The sequence below is a fragment of the Haliotis rufescens genome, unplaced genomic scaffold, assembly GCF_023055435.1.
Source record: "Haliotis rufescens isolate VD_foot unplaced genomic scaffold, xgHalRufe1.0.p SCAF_5, whole genome shotgun sequence".
Classification (NCBI taxonomy): Eukaryota; Metazoa; Mollusca; class Gastropoda; order Lepetellida; family Haliotidae; genus Haliotis; species Haliotis rufescens.
In genome coordinates this window covers 14,773,249-14,790,357 of record NW_025964223.1, presented here as the reverse complement: position 1 = coordinate 14,790,357, position 17,109 = coordinate 14,773,249, and the positions used below count along the sequence as shown (strand labels likewise).

General features: G+C 46.7%; 2 protein-coding genes across 2 annotated transcripts; both read right to left on the bottom strand.

Moving 5' to 3' along the window:
* Window positions 1-2,109: 2,109 nt before the first annotated feature.
* On the bottom strand, window positions 2,110-3,174 carry LOC124138306 (ice-structuring glycoprotein-like). The gene has a single exon (XM_046504894.2). It carries the CDS (start codon window positions 3,172-3,174, stop codon window positions 2,110-2,112), a length of 1,065 nt encoding a protein of 354 aa, XP_046360850.2.
* A 6,490-nt stretch (window positions 3,175-9,664) lies between these two features.
* On the bottom strand, window positions 9,665-13,579 carry LOC125373043 (the record flags this gene model as incomplete). The annotated part of the gene is made up of 2 exons (XM_048383852.1): window positions 9,665-10,615; window positions 13,532-13,579. Coding segments are annotated over 2 exons (999 nt in total), but the record flags the coding sequence as incomplete, so codon positions are not given.
* Between the last annotated feature and the right edge of the window lie 3,530 nt (window positions 13,580-17,109).

The following is a 17,109-nucleotide window of genomic DNA, read 5'->3' as shown; positions in this document are numbered from 1 at the left end:
GCGGCAGATGTCTACTAGCACAGCTATGGAAAGTGATCCCGCTTGGCTAGTGCCCTCGCTAAATTGTTTCGCAATTTATATCTCCAAAGTTGCCCAAACATGTAAAATGCCTTAGCTTCGTTACAGTCGGACACTGATTTTCAGTATATTAGACTATACTTTTCATAATGATAGCAATAATTCCAGTAGTTTCTCCAGATTCCCGATGGTAAATTCTGACTGGATCGCCGAATGACAAGGGCGACGCCATGTTTGTTGATAAGCAGTGAAAGTAGTCCCTACTTGACCTTTGATATTTGCATATCTATCCGCATATAAGAACATGTTGCAAAACTTGACTCGCCTGGCCTGTCAACTGGCTATGAGTGAGTACGGCCGAAAACCACCATCCTTATTAGTTTGAAGTCAATGTGTAAAATCAGTCAGTCAGTCTGATTAGTCGGTTGGTCTGATGACGTCACTTCCGGTTTTGGTTTGGTCACGTGACTGCGCATGCGCGCAGAGCATGATGGGTCCTGCGTGCGCATCCAAGATGTAGGCACATCCGTTTCCGGTGACATGCGCACCTCCAAGAGGGCGTCACATCCGTTACCGGGGAGGAGGGGAAAACCCGGAGAAGCGCTCGTAAAAGGCGAACAGGATCGACATTGAAAGTAGCGCGACTAAAATCTCTTTTTTCTTGTTCTAAAAATAGAAGTGGTGGTGGCGGCGAAGGCGGCGGAGGGGAAGGGAGGAGTAGGAGGAGGAGGGAGGAGGGAGGGAGGAGGAGGAGAAGAAGGAGGGAGCGGGAGGAGGAGGAGGGGGAAGGAGGAAGGCGGGAAGGGAGTCGGGTTCTTTGTTTTGTTTTGTTTTGGTGGGTGTGTGGCGATGGCATGTGGAGCTGATAGCTCACTGAGACGAGCTTATCAAAGTTATTATACACAGTCGACGACTCTGCCACTTTGTTGCTAGGTTGACGTCATATCGGCGAAGGATTTTGCAACAACATGTCACAAATCATGTCATCGGGTATGGTGATATGTTTGTAAACTTTGAGGTGCAAGGTCTCGTTCCACAAGGCGATCGTGTATTGTAGCCCACTATGACAGTTGTTCGTCTAAGTTAAAGTCGGTGAGTGGCGATCACCTTAGCGCTACGATCATGGTGTGGAATTCTAAAGGTGTCGGCTGAATTCTAATGGTGAATCGACACGCACAGACATGAACGTGATGTAGGTATATGCTTACGTGATGTATTTCGTGTCTCCATGCAAACATGGTGCTATGCGTGACGACAAACGCACGTTGATCCATAGGATGATGACGTTGTCATTCGTTCATCCACGCTGAGGAGTCGGCACTCGTGTAGGTTGACCTGCGTACTGTCACTCGTGTCTCCATGCAAACGTCATGTACTTCGTGTGTTTCCATGCACACGTGATGTACTTCATGTTGCCATGCAAACGTGGTGTCATGCGTGTCTTCAAACACACGTTGATCCAAAGGATTATTTATCATATTTAGTATTTTTAAGGAGAGAGAGAGAGAGAGAGAGAGAGAGAGAGAGAGAGAGAGAGAGAGAGACGTGGTGTTTGACTCGTGTCTCCAGGCACACGTGGTCTTTCACTCGTGTACACCACCATACATACCAACATATCTATTTTATTTTATTATTTTGAGACGTACAATTGTGGTGTCACGCGTAGGCGTGTGCCTCCAAGAGGACGAAGGGGAGGGTGTGGGTTCTTTTGGATTGTTGTTTTTTGTGTTGGCAAAGCAAGCAGGGTGGGTGTCGATTAGTCTGAACACCATGTGGACACCAGGCATCTGATCTTTCAAGCATGACCTTTTTCTTTTATCTATTTTTTTATTCTCAACTTTTACAACGAGCACGTGCACTGACATGACAGACAGACAGACAACGTAGACGACATCTCAACTCAGCCTCTACCCTCGGTTCAGCATCCTGTTGGTGTTGAGATCAATCAAGACACAAAGAGTCAGTTCCATTTATCCCTGTTTAATGATGACACCTAACACACTTCAACTTAGATACAGGGCAAACAATGCGAAACAATGTGAAACAATGCGAATAATGTGAAAAAGTGGATGACAACCTTCGTCATCGTCATCACACAGGTAGCCTGCTCAATGTTGCAATGAGTGCTGCTGTGGCTGCTGCTTCTGTTGGTGAAGGTGTTGCTGCTGCGGCTGCTACTGCCGCTCTATATAGTGCTGAGATGAGTTCTGGTGCTGCTGCTGCTGCTGCTGGTGAGGGTGTTGTTGCTGCTGCGTGGAGCGCGTCGAAGAGTTCTGTTAGTGAGGGTGTTGCTACTGGTGCTTCTATTACTGTGGGGGTGGTGGCTGCCACTGCTGGTGCCACTGCTGCTGCCACTGGTTTTGGTGTTGGTGCTGTTGATGAGGGTGCTGTGGTGACTGCCACTGGTTTTGGTGTGGGTGCTGCAGCATCTGAGGTGTCCATCGGTGATGGTGAAGGTGGTGGTGGTGATGACTGCGCTGAATTTACTCCTGTTACTACGGCGACGAGTGCAGCTGTTGCTGCTTCTTCTGCTGTGGGTGTGGCGGCTGTGTCTGTTGCTGCCGCCCAGGATAGTGCTGAGGCGAATTTTTCTGTTGCTGCTGCTTCTCGGGGTGTCCCCTTCGATGCCCTTACACCTGCCGCGCATTGCACCATCTGTAGTGCATTGATGAATACTTTTAGTGAGGGTGTTGTTGCTGCGTCTGCAGCTGCATCTTCTTCTGCCTGTGTGGTGGCTGCTTCTGCTGCTGCTACGGGTGTGTTTGTTGGTGTTGTCTGCGATGAGTACTGTTGCAGCAATGGTGCATGTGAAGTTACTATTTCAACGAGTGCTACTGCTTCTATGGCTGCAGGTGTTGCTGCGGCTGATGCTAGTATCACTGTCCATAGTGCTGAGTCGAGTTGTTGTGCTGCTTTCACTGCTTCTGAGGGTTTTGTTGTTAGTATGGGTGCTGCTTCTGCCACTGCTGACGCTGCAGTGAGTGCTGAGAGGAGTACGTCTGTTTCTTTTAACGTTCCCTCTACTACCACTGCCGTAACTGCTGCGACGTGTGGTGGTGCTGCTTTTTGGGCTGCTTTGAGTATGGAGTGCTGCAGCTTCAGGTGTTGGGGTTGACTTTTCCACGTAGAGTTCCATCCTGGGGATGCAGATGCCATACCCTGGAGGCAGAAATGTGTCCACAACACTCTTTTACTTCTCATACATGCAGTCATGTGAAGCTTTGTACAAGGCACTTGTTCTCATCATCTCCCAATGTAGAACTAACCGCACCTCCAGGATGTCAGCCATTGCACGACGGAAGGCACTGATGTCCTGCTTTCTGATTGGTCCGTTCCGGTGACTGGTCTGAGTCTCAATTTTTCCAAAATGGACCGACCCTTGTGTTTCTTTTCCATAGGGTCAGGCTTGTAGCGTGAGAGAGAAAGCACAACCTCGTTTCGACCCATCAGAGGGCCGACCAAGGCAAAGGTGGTCCTTTGATGGGTCGACAACCCAAGCTTCTGATTGGTCAGATTTCGATCCGGTTTTTCTGTAAGTGTCCATGTCGATTCAGTTTCGATCCTTTGTGATGAAATAAAAAAATTAAAAAATGATCTAGTCGTCTCTGTAGCCAAAGGGGAGCGTGTCTACAGGCAGCCCTGTGGTTTCGTCGCAGACGAGACGTCGCTTGTTGTACATGGTACGATACTCTTTTCGGGTGGGTCGGGTCACAAGAGCGTTTTCATGCCGAGGTCCTTTTCGACTGATTTGATGAGGGTAATCCAAGCTGATTTTCTCCCCCTCGTTCCCAGGTCGTTGTCCCAGTATCAGTCCTTTCATGGTGTCAAAGTTGAGATGTTGTTGGTTTCTGTAATTCAAAGTGAACCCTCGCACTTTGCAGGTCGTGCGCGTTCCATCGGGTCTGGGGTTCATTAACTCATAGCCATACTTTTTGGGACCTCCTGACACAAATGTCTTGATGGTGTTTCCGTCCAGTTCATCTGTAAACTCACCCAACGAATGACCCAGCTCTGGATTCGTGTCATGGGGTCGATGAATGTAAATGACGCTGTCCGTGTCAAAGTACAAGACCCTTCGACCCACCAGGGCAAGGGTCTCGTACAGCTTGAGACGTGCTTGGGCGGTGACCCAGGCAGCGATGGCAACATTGAAATGAGAATGAGGGGTTTGGAATTCTTCCTTGTGGGTATAGGTCACTTCAACCACATGTTCGTTGACAACAGTGACATCCTCGATGGTATTGCGTTCATCCCTCCACAAGGCAAAGTACTGTACAGGATCGTTCATATAGATATTCTGACTGTAGTCTAACCGTTGTCCAAACTTGCCCCAGAGCGAATTCATTTGCATCTTGGCAATCATGCGACGTCCTGGGTTTTTTTCGATGCGGCCCTTGTCCAACCCAATGCCTTCTTTGTCATAGATCTCCTGGATGTAAGCGTTGTGATCCGTACATCCCTCGGGGTATCTGCTGTCTTCGAGCTTCTCCTTGAAATGACGATAGATATAAGTGTCAAAGAGTCCTTCTTGCTGGGTGTCGGGGTCATGCTGTGCAAAGGTGTCAAAATGCCAAACGTCGTAGATCTAAAGCACCTGGTAGTCATACTTCTTCACGGCTTCCTGGAGTTCCACGGTGGCGTACGTACCCACTCATGACCTCTCTTCGTCCGCGTGCTTGCAGGGGGAGTCTGGCCGGGTATCGGCACACATACTTCACAAAGGATAGAGCATTTTGCCACCCGATCTGTAGGGCAGTAGCGGATGGTAGAGTCGTTTCAGGGGTAGAACACGACATTGGTCCACAGGTGGTTGATGGAGAAGGGTCGGGTGTCCCGTGGGATACGCTCCGGTCTTACAAATGTAAGGATAAAGGGAACAAATATCGATGTACTTGGTGGTTTCACCTTCTAGGGCTTCGTAGAATAATCGCGTGGCATTGGTGCGTCCTCCATAGAAGGCGTCGCGAGGGTTGAGTGGTCCAGTGACGTGGATACAGTGGGGTCCCTGCAAGAAAGCACGCAGAGCGGAGTCCTCCTGTCGCATTTTTGTAAACTAGTGCTCCAACAGGGTGACAATTCGTTTCACCTCAGGGTGTTGGCTCAAGAGACTCAGGCGGTAGCGGGTGTCGGTATAACGTGCTCCCAACGACGTGCCAAGGACGGGATGAGGTTGGGTCTTGTAACATGTCTGGCACCCATGCCAGAACCATCCCAGGATTTCGTAGATGGTGCCTGTCGCTGGATCGTAGCCATCCACACTGTACCGATGTTGACCCTCTCCACACATTAACTCTTTTTCACCTCCATTCCTGGCGTGCTGGAGGTGCAGATGGGGGTCCGTTTCCATCAGATAATTCAGCCAGTGCATACAGGCCTGGGAATAATTTCTCTTGGGTTGGTAACCTTGAGGTGGAAGAATGGCGATGGTATTGGGTTTCAGGTCGTGTTTTCGGACGCGGCTGCAGCAGCTGTCATCACCTCTACAAAGGGATCCCTGCGAACCGAGCTGATGGCATTCTGTCGGAAGTTAGCGCATCCTCGTCTCAAAATGTCCACATCGCTCTGGCAGTAGGCTAAAAGTTCTACGTGTAAGTCAAACAAGGCTCCTTCTTGCACACAACGGTCGGACCAATTTGGAAAACTGAGGCTCAGTCCAGGCATCAAAACGGATCCATCGGCGTGTCGCGTTTTGGAGCCATCAAAACAGGAGCCCTTTCGATCCACTCTAAAAGTTGAAAAAATGAATTGTGTTGTGTTTTTAGGATTGAGAAATCAGCATGCTCACCCCAGGGAGAAAAAAACAGGATAAAAAATGGTTACCCATCAGAAGCTTGGGTTGTTGTCCAATCAGGAAACAGGGTGACAGTGTCTTAAATAGGATAGACACTCTCTGGTCATCACTTTCCCTATGAAAAAGAAACACAAGGGTCGGGCCAGTTTGGAAAACCGAGGTGAAAGTCAGGCGCCGGAACGGACCAATCAGCGCGCAGCGTGTTGGACCAATCAAAACAGGGACCATTTCGATCGCTCCCTGCATTCCTACATGTCTGTGCCTGTCGATTCACGTTAAGAAATTCAGGCAACACCTTTAGAATTCCACACCATGCTCGTAGTGCTGAGGTGATCGCCACTCACCCACTCAAACGAACGATTGTCCTTGTGCTACAATACGACCGCCTTGTGGAACAAAACCTTACATCTCAAAGTTTACAATCACATCATCATAGTCGATGACGTCATTTGTGGACTGTTGTAGCAATATCTTTCGCCGATGTGGTGTCAACCTAGCAACAAAGTGGCTGGGTTATCGACTATGTATGATAACTTTGATGAATAAAGGACCCGACTCCCTTCCAGCCTTACTCCCCCCCCCCCCCTCCTCCTCCTCCCTTCCCCTCCGCCGCCGCCGCCGCCGCCGCCAAAACACAAAAAGAACACAAAAAGAGAAGATTTTAGACGCGCTTCTTTCAATGTCGATCCTGTTCATCTTTTACGAGCGCTTCTCCGGGTTTTCCCCCTCCTCCCCGGAAACGGATATGACGCCCTCTTGGAGAGCGAAGGATGCGCGCGCGACCGGAAACGGATGTGCCGCCATGTTGGATGCGCATACACTATCATGCCCTGCGCGCATGCGCAGTCACGTGACCAAACCGAAACCGGAAATGAGGTCATCAGACCAACCGACCAATCAGGAGCCAGAAGTCCACGGTGCGCGGCAAGTTCCACCCACCTCGAAAGGTCCATGCTTGTCGCCGTCAAGGCCCGCTTGCAGACGTTTTTTAAAGCGGAGGTGGGGTACGTTATGTGCCCTTTTCAGGACTAGCCGTCTGGGATCATCCCGTCCTCCATGCGACAGACGTGGCCGAGCCACCAAAATCGGCGCTGTAGGAACAGGGTTGCCCAATTAAGCAGCCATGCCACCCAACACTCATTCGGGTGAAAAAATCCATAGGTATTGGAGATGTTGCAGGAACTGACGGAAGGGTGTTGAAGACAACCGCCTGAAGGACACCGACCCGGGATTTGTTGTGGGAGTTTAGAAGGCAGCGGATGTTTGGAATGAGAGTTTTTCTTCTAGAAGAGCAGCCAACCAAGGCTGACGAGCCACCTCTGTCCGAGGCGTCCAGTGTTAAGGCGACAGATAGCCACCTTTCGGACCTTTCCTGTCAGAGAGAACAGTTTTGCTACATGAAGGCCAGGAGTTGGACTTGACTGTCAGGGGCTATTGGAGGCCGACGCTGTTGGGGCATTTTGTTGACATTGGGAGATTTTCCCGGGTTAGAGTTGATCTTCCGCAACCAATGTTTGTCGTAAGAGGCCAGTACCGTGATTCAGATCCAGGCTCCCTGACACGCACACACCGTCATCACAAGGAAATAAATGGTATACAATCGAAAAAGAATTAATTATATATTGTAGTTGTACAATACATGGTACTCAAGTGAAGAACAGATAGTTATATAATTGCCGATTAACACGAGAATCCTGTCAATAAAGTGGTATTCAGTCACACAATAATCTCACAAACAGATAGTAATGACAATTGAAAACATCTTTTAGAATATAATCAGAAGGGAGCCGACTCGTCTTTCATTAGTACTGATTTACAGGCAAATCAAATGCTTATCGTAAATGATAGAATAACAATCCTGAATAAATGGGTTTTACCAGGCACAGTTCACAGGTGTTAAGGAACCCATAAAATACACCGGGGCGGTCGGGTAGCCTAGTGTTTAAAGCGTTCGCTCGTCACGCCGAATACCAGGGTTCGATTCCGACATGAGTACAATGTGTGAAGCCCATATCTGGTGTCCCCCGCCGTGATATTATTGGAATATTGCTAAAAGCGGCGCAAAACCATACTCACTCACTTACTCATAAAATACACCCAGCCAATTCCTAATCATTTTTATTGCGTTATAATGTCGGTGAAGCATAGGACACGCGGATGCTAATCCCCACGGCTTGGGGTGGATGCTGCAAGAAAAGGCATAATAAATTACGTCGTCATTCCTGATTAAAACAAATATTCAAATTACATATGCGCGCCTACCGTGAAGATTCCGGATCAGAATTGGTCTTCAGCAACCTATGTTCGTCGTAAGAGACGACTAACAGGATCGGGTGGTCAGGCTCGCTGACTTGGTTGATGCATGTCATCTTATACCAAATGTGTAGATCGATGCTCATGATGTCAATCACTGAACTGTCTGATCCAGATTCGATTATTTACAGACCTCCGTCATATAGCTGTAATATTGATGAAGGCGGCTTTAAGCAAAAACAACAACACACAAACATGTGTGCGCATCGTCCAGCAGGCCACAAATGGACCAGGACTCTGCTACATAACCGAGGATAAAACAGAAATGCGTCATATAAATCTCGGATGGATGACTTTAATGGATTTGTCATATTTATCCATGTGGATGTTTCACGCCACAGTCGGCACTTTTCCAGCTTTATCATGGAGGGTTGTTAATTATCGAATTATCCCGGCAACGCACACCAGTGGTTGATATGAGTAATATCCCACATCATCGGGTACGTTAACTTTACACGCAGTCCTTCAAGTTGCCGTGCTTGACCACCTGATCCAATTTTAATCGACACTAACAAGCAAAAGGGTTCGAGCCACTGCGAGGGCCTGCGCTTACCCGGGTCCCTACGGAGCTGCATAAATCGTAGCTGTAATAGCATGACTAAAAGCATATACCACTTTAAATCAATTTAGTATCCTAATCGTGTTTTTACCGTATATCATGATTGGCATTTCTTGCAGCTTTTAACTGACACTCCTCACTACTCGGTCATCAATAAACTTAACGATAACTATATGACCATAGAGACGCAACATTGAGCGCATTCAAATATTTATTCATTCATAAACATCAATTGCATAGTCAGATTAGATTATACAACGTGATTCAGATACACTAACAATTAACATTTCCGAAAATTAAAATTACATGTAACATATTTACTGTGGATAGTTCTTGGACAGTTCTTGGAGTCGAAGGATGGAACGACGTTACACTGCAGAGAAGATTTTTTTGGTTGTGCATTTTTATGGTTTGGAGAGGGGGTGGGGGTGGTGGAGGCTCTTTAAACACTTGCAAACCACTGCATTTCAGCCCGTTCACTCGTGCGACCCTTGTTGACGTGTTCTCCAACAACCCAGTTTGAAGTGAGAACAAACCCAGTTGTAGTGATCAGCTTGAAGGACCATTGTGGTGATTAGTCAAATTCAAACTCATCACAGGATGTCTGGTTATCTCTCAGTGCCCGAACAATCTGTGCTACAACATTTGGAGTGGGTCCCAAGGCAAGATTGTCTGCTTTGTGATACCGGAATCCGGGATCGTCGGGCAGTTTGAACGCTACTCTGATGTCCGCTCCGTCTTCGACAGCATTTCTGACATCCAAGGCCGACCCTTTAACGACTTTGCCATCCGTCAACAAGTGAAACAATAAACGCCATTTCCTAGTGTCAACGTACCAAGTCATCTCCTGTCTGTCAATTGTATAGCCTAGTGGGCTTGCTGTAGATGATCCGACGAGGGGGCGATATGTTCGAACAGCTCCAGTCGTTCCCAGAACTCTAAACTCCCAGTTCAAGTCACTTTCGAACGTTTTGGAGTCAGCTCTAGCCAATGCAGATATACTTTGGACCGCCACGTGCTTCGATGAGAAGTTTCAGGATGTACCTCGTCCACAATGAATCTGAGCCCAGACCGCTATAGGTATGAACTGGAACCCAACAAGGATCCACAAACCAGGCAGTGTCCACTTTATCCTGAGACTGGCCTCTTGGTGCGTGAGAGCCCACACTCCACCTGGACATATCCCGAGTACCAGCTGTGTTGAGGATCAAGAACCACCAGTAGGCATTGCCTTGAAACTCCAGATGGTTTCCTGCGACTCTCTGACTGAAGCTCCAGAAATGTTCAGCGCTTACCATGGCTTTCCCATCAGACCCTGTGTTGAAGATCTCAATATTTTCCACAGGAAATACAACTTTCTGCTGTTGAGACACAGAAATCGACTTTCCTTGCAGAACAGCTAAAAGAAACGTGTCTACACTACCCAACTTAACAGTTCTATTTGCAAAGGTAGAGTAAACAGGTTGTTGGTAGTTCGTTTTCAAAACGAACCACTTAATGGCAGACGTGAGCCGTGACCCAGACAGGAAGGTGCTTCCGACGTAATATCTGATCGTGTGCCAGTTGCCTGTCGTGCAAATATTGCTCATCCACCAATAGGCATTTCCTTGAAATCCATTCCATCCAGAATTGCTGATATGCATTAGTGCCTGGCAGCATACATCACCATTTATGTTCTGACAGTTGTCAACTTCGGCAAAGTAATCGTTAGTGTCAAATTTTATCCTTGCGCCGGGCTTTACCGACTCCTGTAAAGCCTCTTTTCTTCCAGAAACCACGGCCCCATCTTTGGCAGTTTCTAGAACTTTCACCCATTCCTTGTTGTCGTGTAAACCTACAACGATACAACAGAATCTTCTTTCACCGATGATACAGACAGATTGTTTACAAGCCATTGGTTTATTTATTGCATCCTTCCACGTTTTGGATTTATGCTAAACTGCATACATGTGTATACCATCTAACCAAAGTACCTGTGAAGATCCGGCTGAGGATAGGTCTTCAGCAACCCATGCTTGCCGTAAAAGGCAACTATGCTTGTCGTAAGAGGCGGCTAACGGGACAAGGGCTATGCATGAATTTCGCTAAATGCCTTGTGGATGGCGATACACGTGAGCAGAAAGGGAATTTCCTCGCATGTAATATTAGGATTCCCCGACATTCCGTAGTAATAAAACCCCATGACGATTCCGGGGTAGAATAGGTCTTCAGCAACCCATGCTTGCCGTAAAAGGTGACTATGCTTGTCGTAAGAGGCGGCTAACGGGATCGGGTGGTCAGGTTCGCTGACTTGGTTGATGCATATAATCGTATCCCAACTGCGTAGATCTGATGCTCATGATGTCAATCACTGGATTATATAGTCCAGACTTGATTATTTACGGGCCGCCGTTTTACAGCTGGAATATTGCTGAGTGCGGCGTTAAACAACAAACAAACCTGGCTATCGAATTGGAACAGTAACTATTGCTATCTGTCACAGTCAACTTCTGGAAACAATAATTAGATTCATGGTAGACGAAGCACTATCAAATAAATTAATCAAACGTAAGCCATGTCATGAATACGACAAACATATTTCGCAGGAAAGGAAAACATATTTGACGAAGTTGAAATCGAATGTGTGATTGTTTAGGTCTTAGATATTTAAGTATAGATTATTGTGGATATTATAATTATTCTTTGGCATAGTAAACACACATTTCAACAAATATAGTCTAATAGTGTGCCTGAGTGTTATTTAAATACTTATCAAAATGTACCCAATGTACCCTTATATCTGTATTATTTCTATCTTTCTTTAAAATAAACTTTGTTTGAAAGGGAATGTGGGTATTTATTAAAAACTCGTTCAGAATGTTGTCAATCAATCACAATAACACCCACTGTCATTCCACATAAACCATATTTCCACAATGCTTTTACTTGTGGTACCATTTCGAAAAATACTTTCAATTGTATTCTAGCTAGAATAACCAAAATACCTGTACGTAAAATAATCAGTCCTGTTCATCTTTAAACTGGGGCAGGGGTGTCTAAGTTGTCTACGTCGCCGCAAATCGCTGTTCCTAGGGCTCGCCAGGAACACATGTTCGTGGGTTCGAATCCCGGTTCGCCCCAATTATGAACCAAGGTTTGTCAGCACCACACCCGTGCTCGTGGGATTCACCAAAGTGGTAAACGACTGAGACCTGCATCACTTCGGGTTTTCCTCCCACGTTAATCAAATACGCCGTGGTATAACTGGAATACTGTTAAAAGCGGCGATAACCCATTTCACTCACTCACTCATATCGAAACCTTGAAAAGTGAATGTACACTGCGTCAGTAATTCATCGGTTGGCCCAATAACAGAATAGCATACGATCTTCGAGGAATTACGGATTTTTTTCCAAGTGAATTCGTTCTGTAATTTCCGAGCATTGACGAGTAACTTTTAACGTTATGAACGATGGGCACATTATCCAGAATTCCGAGAATTCTTTATATTAACCACAGTCTCTGTTGTGGGAAAATGTACAAAAATAGAGGTTTTTCGATTTCAGTAAGTGGACCAGACAATCCAGCGATTGACATCATGAGCATCGATCCACGCAATTTGGATCGACGACATGTATCAACCAAGTCAGCGAACCTGACCACCCGATCTCGTTAGTCGCCTTTTACGACAAGCACAGACGCCTTTTACGGCAAGCATGGGTTACTGAAGACCTATTCTACCCCGGAATCGTCATGGGGTTTTATTACTACGGAATGTCGGGGAATCCTAATATTACATGCGTGGAAATTCCCTTTCTGCTCACGTGTATCGCCATCCACAAGGCATTTAGCGAAATTCATGCATAGTCCTTGTCCATACAAGCCCAATATGAATACAATAGGTACTATTTTCGTTTTGACATATCAGTAACACCTATGCGTTTCTTTTTTTGGATAGTATATGAGAATGAGAAGGTTGAAATTAAAGTGTCAAATGTTCTTAAAGTGAAAGACACAACACTAGTCTGTGAGAAAATGTCATCACAAGTCAGTGTCTCGTGTGCCCGCCATGTGCATTGATGACTGCCGTGCAACGTCGATACATGGAATGAATGAGGCATTTGATGAAGGCCATAGGCACTTGAGCCCACACTCTGAGGAACGCCTGACGCAGTTCAGCTGCAGTTGACGGCCTTGGTCGGACGTCATTCAGCCGTCTTTGAATCTCGTCCCACATGTTCTCAATGGGATTTAAATCGGGACTGAGGGCAGGCCACTGCATGGTTCTGATGCCATTTTGCTGGAAGAAGTCTCTTGTTGCTCTCGCAGTGTGGGCACGGGCGTTATCATGCTGAAACTCGTGGTATGCCAAATGAGGTATGGCGCGTGGTCTCAAGACTTGATCAATGTACCGAGCTGCTGTGAGACCATTAGCTCTCCCTGGACCGATGTTCTGGAAGACCACAGGGCCGACTCTCTGTGCAAGACCAATTCCTACCCACACCATGATACTCGGACCACCCCACGAGTCTCTCTCAACAACACAAGCATCCGAATAACGTTCCCCACGGCTTTGCCAGACTCTCTCTGTGCCATCTGCTGTTGAGATACAGTACCAGCTCTCGTCTGAGAAGAGGACTCTTCTCCACTGCTGGTAGCGCCAATGCTGGTGCTGTGTTGCCCTCTGAAGACGGTCCCGGCGATGACGTGGTGTCAGAATGGGTCCTCGGTGTGGCCTGTGATAGTGGAGTTGTCTGCTCGTCAATCGTCGACGCACGATGTCCACTCTAATGTGTCGCTGGTGTGTCCCCATGGTCTGTCGAGCAGTTTCCGCAGCAGTAACAAAGCGATCTTGAAGTTGCTGTCGCACAATCTGACGACCTGACGTCGGGTGGTGACCCTTGGTCTTCCACTACGTTGTCAGTCATCTGTAGTGTTGGTGGTCTGGTACCGTCGCTGGAGCCTGTATATGGTCCTTACGTTGACTTGAAATGCATTGGCAACTTGCCGGGCGGTTTGTGTAGCTTGCAATCGTCCAAGGACTTGGTGTAGCTGATTTCTTGTCAATCTTGGCATGTAGTAGCAATTCAATAACGAATGAATGTTATCCGATCTGGGTGGATAGGACAAGAAATGCATTTCAATTTGCATGGAACTCACGTGCATCGGGTTACCATGACCGTTGCCATGATGCGTTTGGGCGATCGGTTTTATTGTCATCTGCTTTGTTATTTATTATGAAATTATATTTTTCCGGACAAGGGAATATTAGTTTTTAGAAACTTTGAACAAAAATATCCAATTTTTCATGCAATGTTACTTGGCCCGACGTTTCTTTTGCGGTTCAGTATATATACGCATACGGAACACGTACAAAAAATCTCCTGTGACTCACAAACACTGCCTTTCCACAGAGACATATAAACATGGAAGACCTACAAGAAGACGTATTCAGTGAAATATCCATGCCCTAAAATCATTGCCTTTACACACAAGAACATACACACACACACTCACACACACACACACACATACACACACACACACACACACACACACACACACACACACACACACACACACACACACACACACACACACACACACACACAAATGACGTACAGGGCGAGGTGTCCAGTGAAGTCTTCAGTATCTGCAAGCACTGCCGTGGCATCCCACATCACTATCTTCTGAGTATGGTCTTCCAGTCTACACATTTATCAAATCGAGATGTTCTTATTATTGCAGTCATTCTAATATCCATTGTTAGTTTATACCATGCTCCACAATTCTTCCAACAATGAAGATCAAACCGCGAGCACCTGCAGCAGTAGTTAACAACACATGCCCGAGTGTATTAGATAACATGACACAAGGGCAGTGGATTAGCCGACCTTTGACTCTGGCAGAGAAACGGAAGTCAGAGAAGACTTTTGTGTCCTGGCTCTTCAGATGCCCACAGAGACCAGATGGTAAATGTGGCAGCAAGGGTTATTCGTAGGTCATTCCTTTTATTCGCGCCATGTGTAGCAATTCTGGGACCACCCTTGTTGTTTCAACTTTAGATGTACGAATGTCACTGAGGACCTGTGTCGCTGTCCTAACTGCTGGGACCTTCGTCTGTCCATTCATGCCGGGTACTCCACGTGGAGGACACGTGACCCAAGATGCTCTCCACAAGAGGCGTCTGAAGAGACCTGCAGGCTTCTTGGACGCGGCCTATCTCTATTTCATAGGGGATTCACTGATATGTATATAGGCCTGCTGATGAGCATCAGATAAAACTTCAAGAACGGCGCTCTGAATTCCACAGAAGATGCAGGTACACCGTTTGTGTAAGTTAAGCACACTCCTATTTCTGAACCATGACAAATGGCTAAAATCATGGCATGGGATGACTGACCCAAAGAGCTCGGCGATACCAATGTCATCGGATAGAACAAAAATTTGACAACAAATAAAGAAGATATTGGTGAGTTGTGATTAAAATTTACTGACAAAAACATCATGGCAACACAGGTACTGTTTTTGACCTTAGCCAATATCTAAAAAATGTATCAGTGCCCGGATGACATATTCCATCCTACGTCTCATGCCACCAGTCAGACGTTGGATCTGTTGATGGGTCAACAACAACCACTCCTGATGCAATGCTGCTTCCGATTGGCGTAAATCTTGTACAGGAGGATCTCGTGCCTGTATGCGCCGCCCCTGAATATCACAAACATGTTCAAGGGGGTTCAAAACCGGGCTCATTGCTGGCTAGGGTAGAGTCGTTAATGCATTGGCCCTCGTGTAATCAACGACTGCATGCGAACGATGAGGCCTGGCATTGTCATCCCTGTATCCCGGATGTACTGAGCTCCTGTTAAGTTGCCCCTTATGGTGACCAAATCAAACCTGCAATCATGAGAGATACAGCCCCAAACCATTACCGAGCCCCCGCCGTATACAACAGTCAGTATAATGTACCTGGGGGTGTAGGCCGTGTACCGGTGCCTCCAAACTCTCGTTCTTCCATCAGTGACGTGGAGCAGAAAGCGACTTTCGTCTGACCAATGGATCCAAGTTCTCAGATTCCAGTTCGCGCAATATACTATGCCAAACGAGCAGCTTTGTGACCAGCCCTCAGTCCTGCTGCTTTCAGCCGGTTCCTGACGGCTCCCATGCTGAAACGACGATTGGGCAACCACAGCTGTTTCAGACGAGTAGTTGTTATAAGGGTTCTTGGCGCATGAGACGAAGAAGGTGCCTGTCTTCGCGATATGTCGTCACAGGTCGTCTTCCGGATCTTGGGCGGTCCTGTACATCACCGGGCTGAGCATGTTTCTCGACTAAACGGTTTACGACAGTGTGAGTATACCCCAAATTCCGACCAATGACATTACAAGACATTCCTGCGTTATGTATGCTGATTATTTGCCATCTTGTGGCGTTTGATAATCACCTTCGTGACATGGTCACACGATGTCATGGAATAACTGTTTAAAACCGAGCTTAAGAAAGCAATTTTAACATTTAGATATACTGCTTTTAGAGATACTCGAGGGTAGCATGTTGCACGGGTATACCAGGCATGGCACGTGAGCTTTCGTCACGCATGACTGATTACATCATCTCGAGAAAACATAATTCTTCACGTAATTATATACTGAACAGCATTGAAAACGCACCACCATGAAAATGGGTGTATTTTTATCCGGGCTTAAGTCATATTAAAATATATAAGTGAATGAGTAATATACGACGTTCTGGACGAAGCATGAAGAAGAACAGCTCGTCAAAACACATTCTAAATTTTTTTGTGAGCGAAATCGCCAAAACGCAACAAATGCGTGCACATCATGGAAAACGTGTTTTGTTTCACGGGAAGCATGCAGAATAGGGCTATAAAAGACAGACTTTTAAAAGCCACATCACTTGTTGCTGCAGACGTAAAAGGTACTGACACAAGAAATGCCAAGATTAACAGCAGACCAACGTGAACGTGCCTTGGGCATACTTCAAGTTGGCACGTCAAGTAGAGTCGTTGCACAACGGTTTCAATGCCATCATTCAACAGTCCTCAGGCTACTGAGCAGATACCAGCAGACAAGAACCACCAGAGAACGACCACGTCCGGGTCAACGTCGTGTAACTACATCACGTCAGGATCGCCATATTGTTCGTCGGCATCTTCGTGATCGTACACTTCCGGCTACCAGGACTGCAGCAACCGTACAAGGCCGACGGAATTGATCAGTGCTGCCACCGTGCGTCGACATCTCCGCTCATCATCATCATCATCATCATCATCATCATTGATTGTATTCAGGCCATAGGCCGATATACATACAATAATATTATATATATACAATTTTGTACAAGTAGAAACATGCAGGCATATGCACAGAGATGTGCACGTGTACAATTTTGTGAAAAATAAATCGCATCACAACAAGAGGAGATG

Coding starts and splice junctions, on each gene's coding strand:
- LOC124138306 (XM_046504894.2), bottom strand. CDS start 3,174: ATGGCATCTGCATCCCCAGGATGGAACTCTACGTGGAAAAGTCAACCC.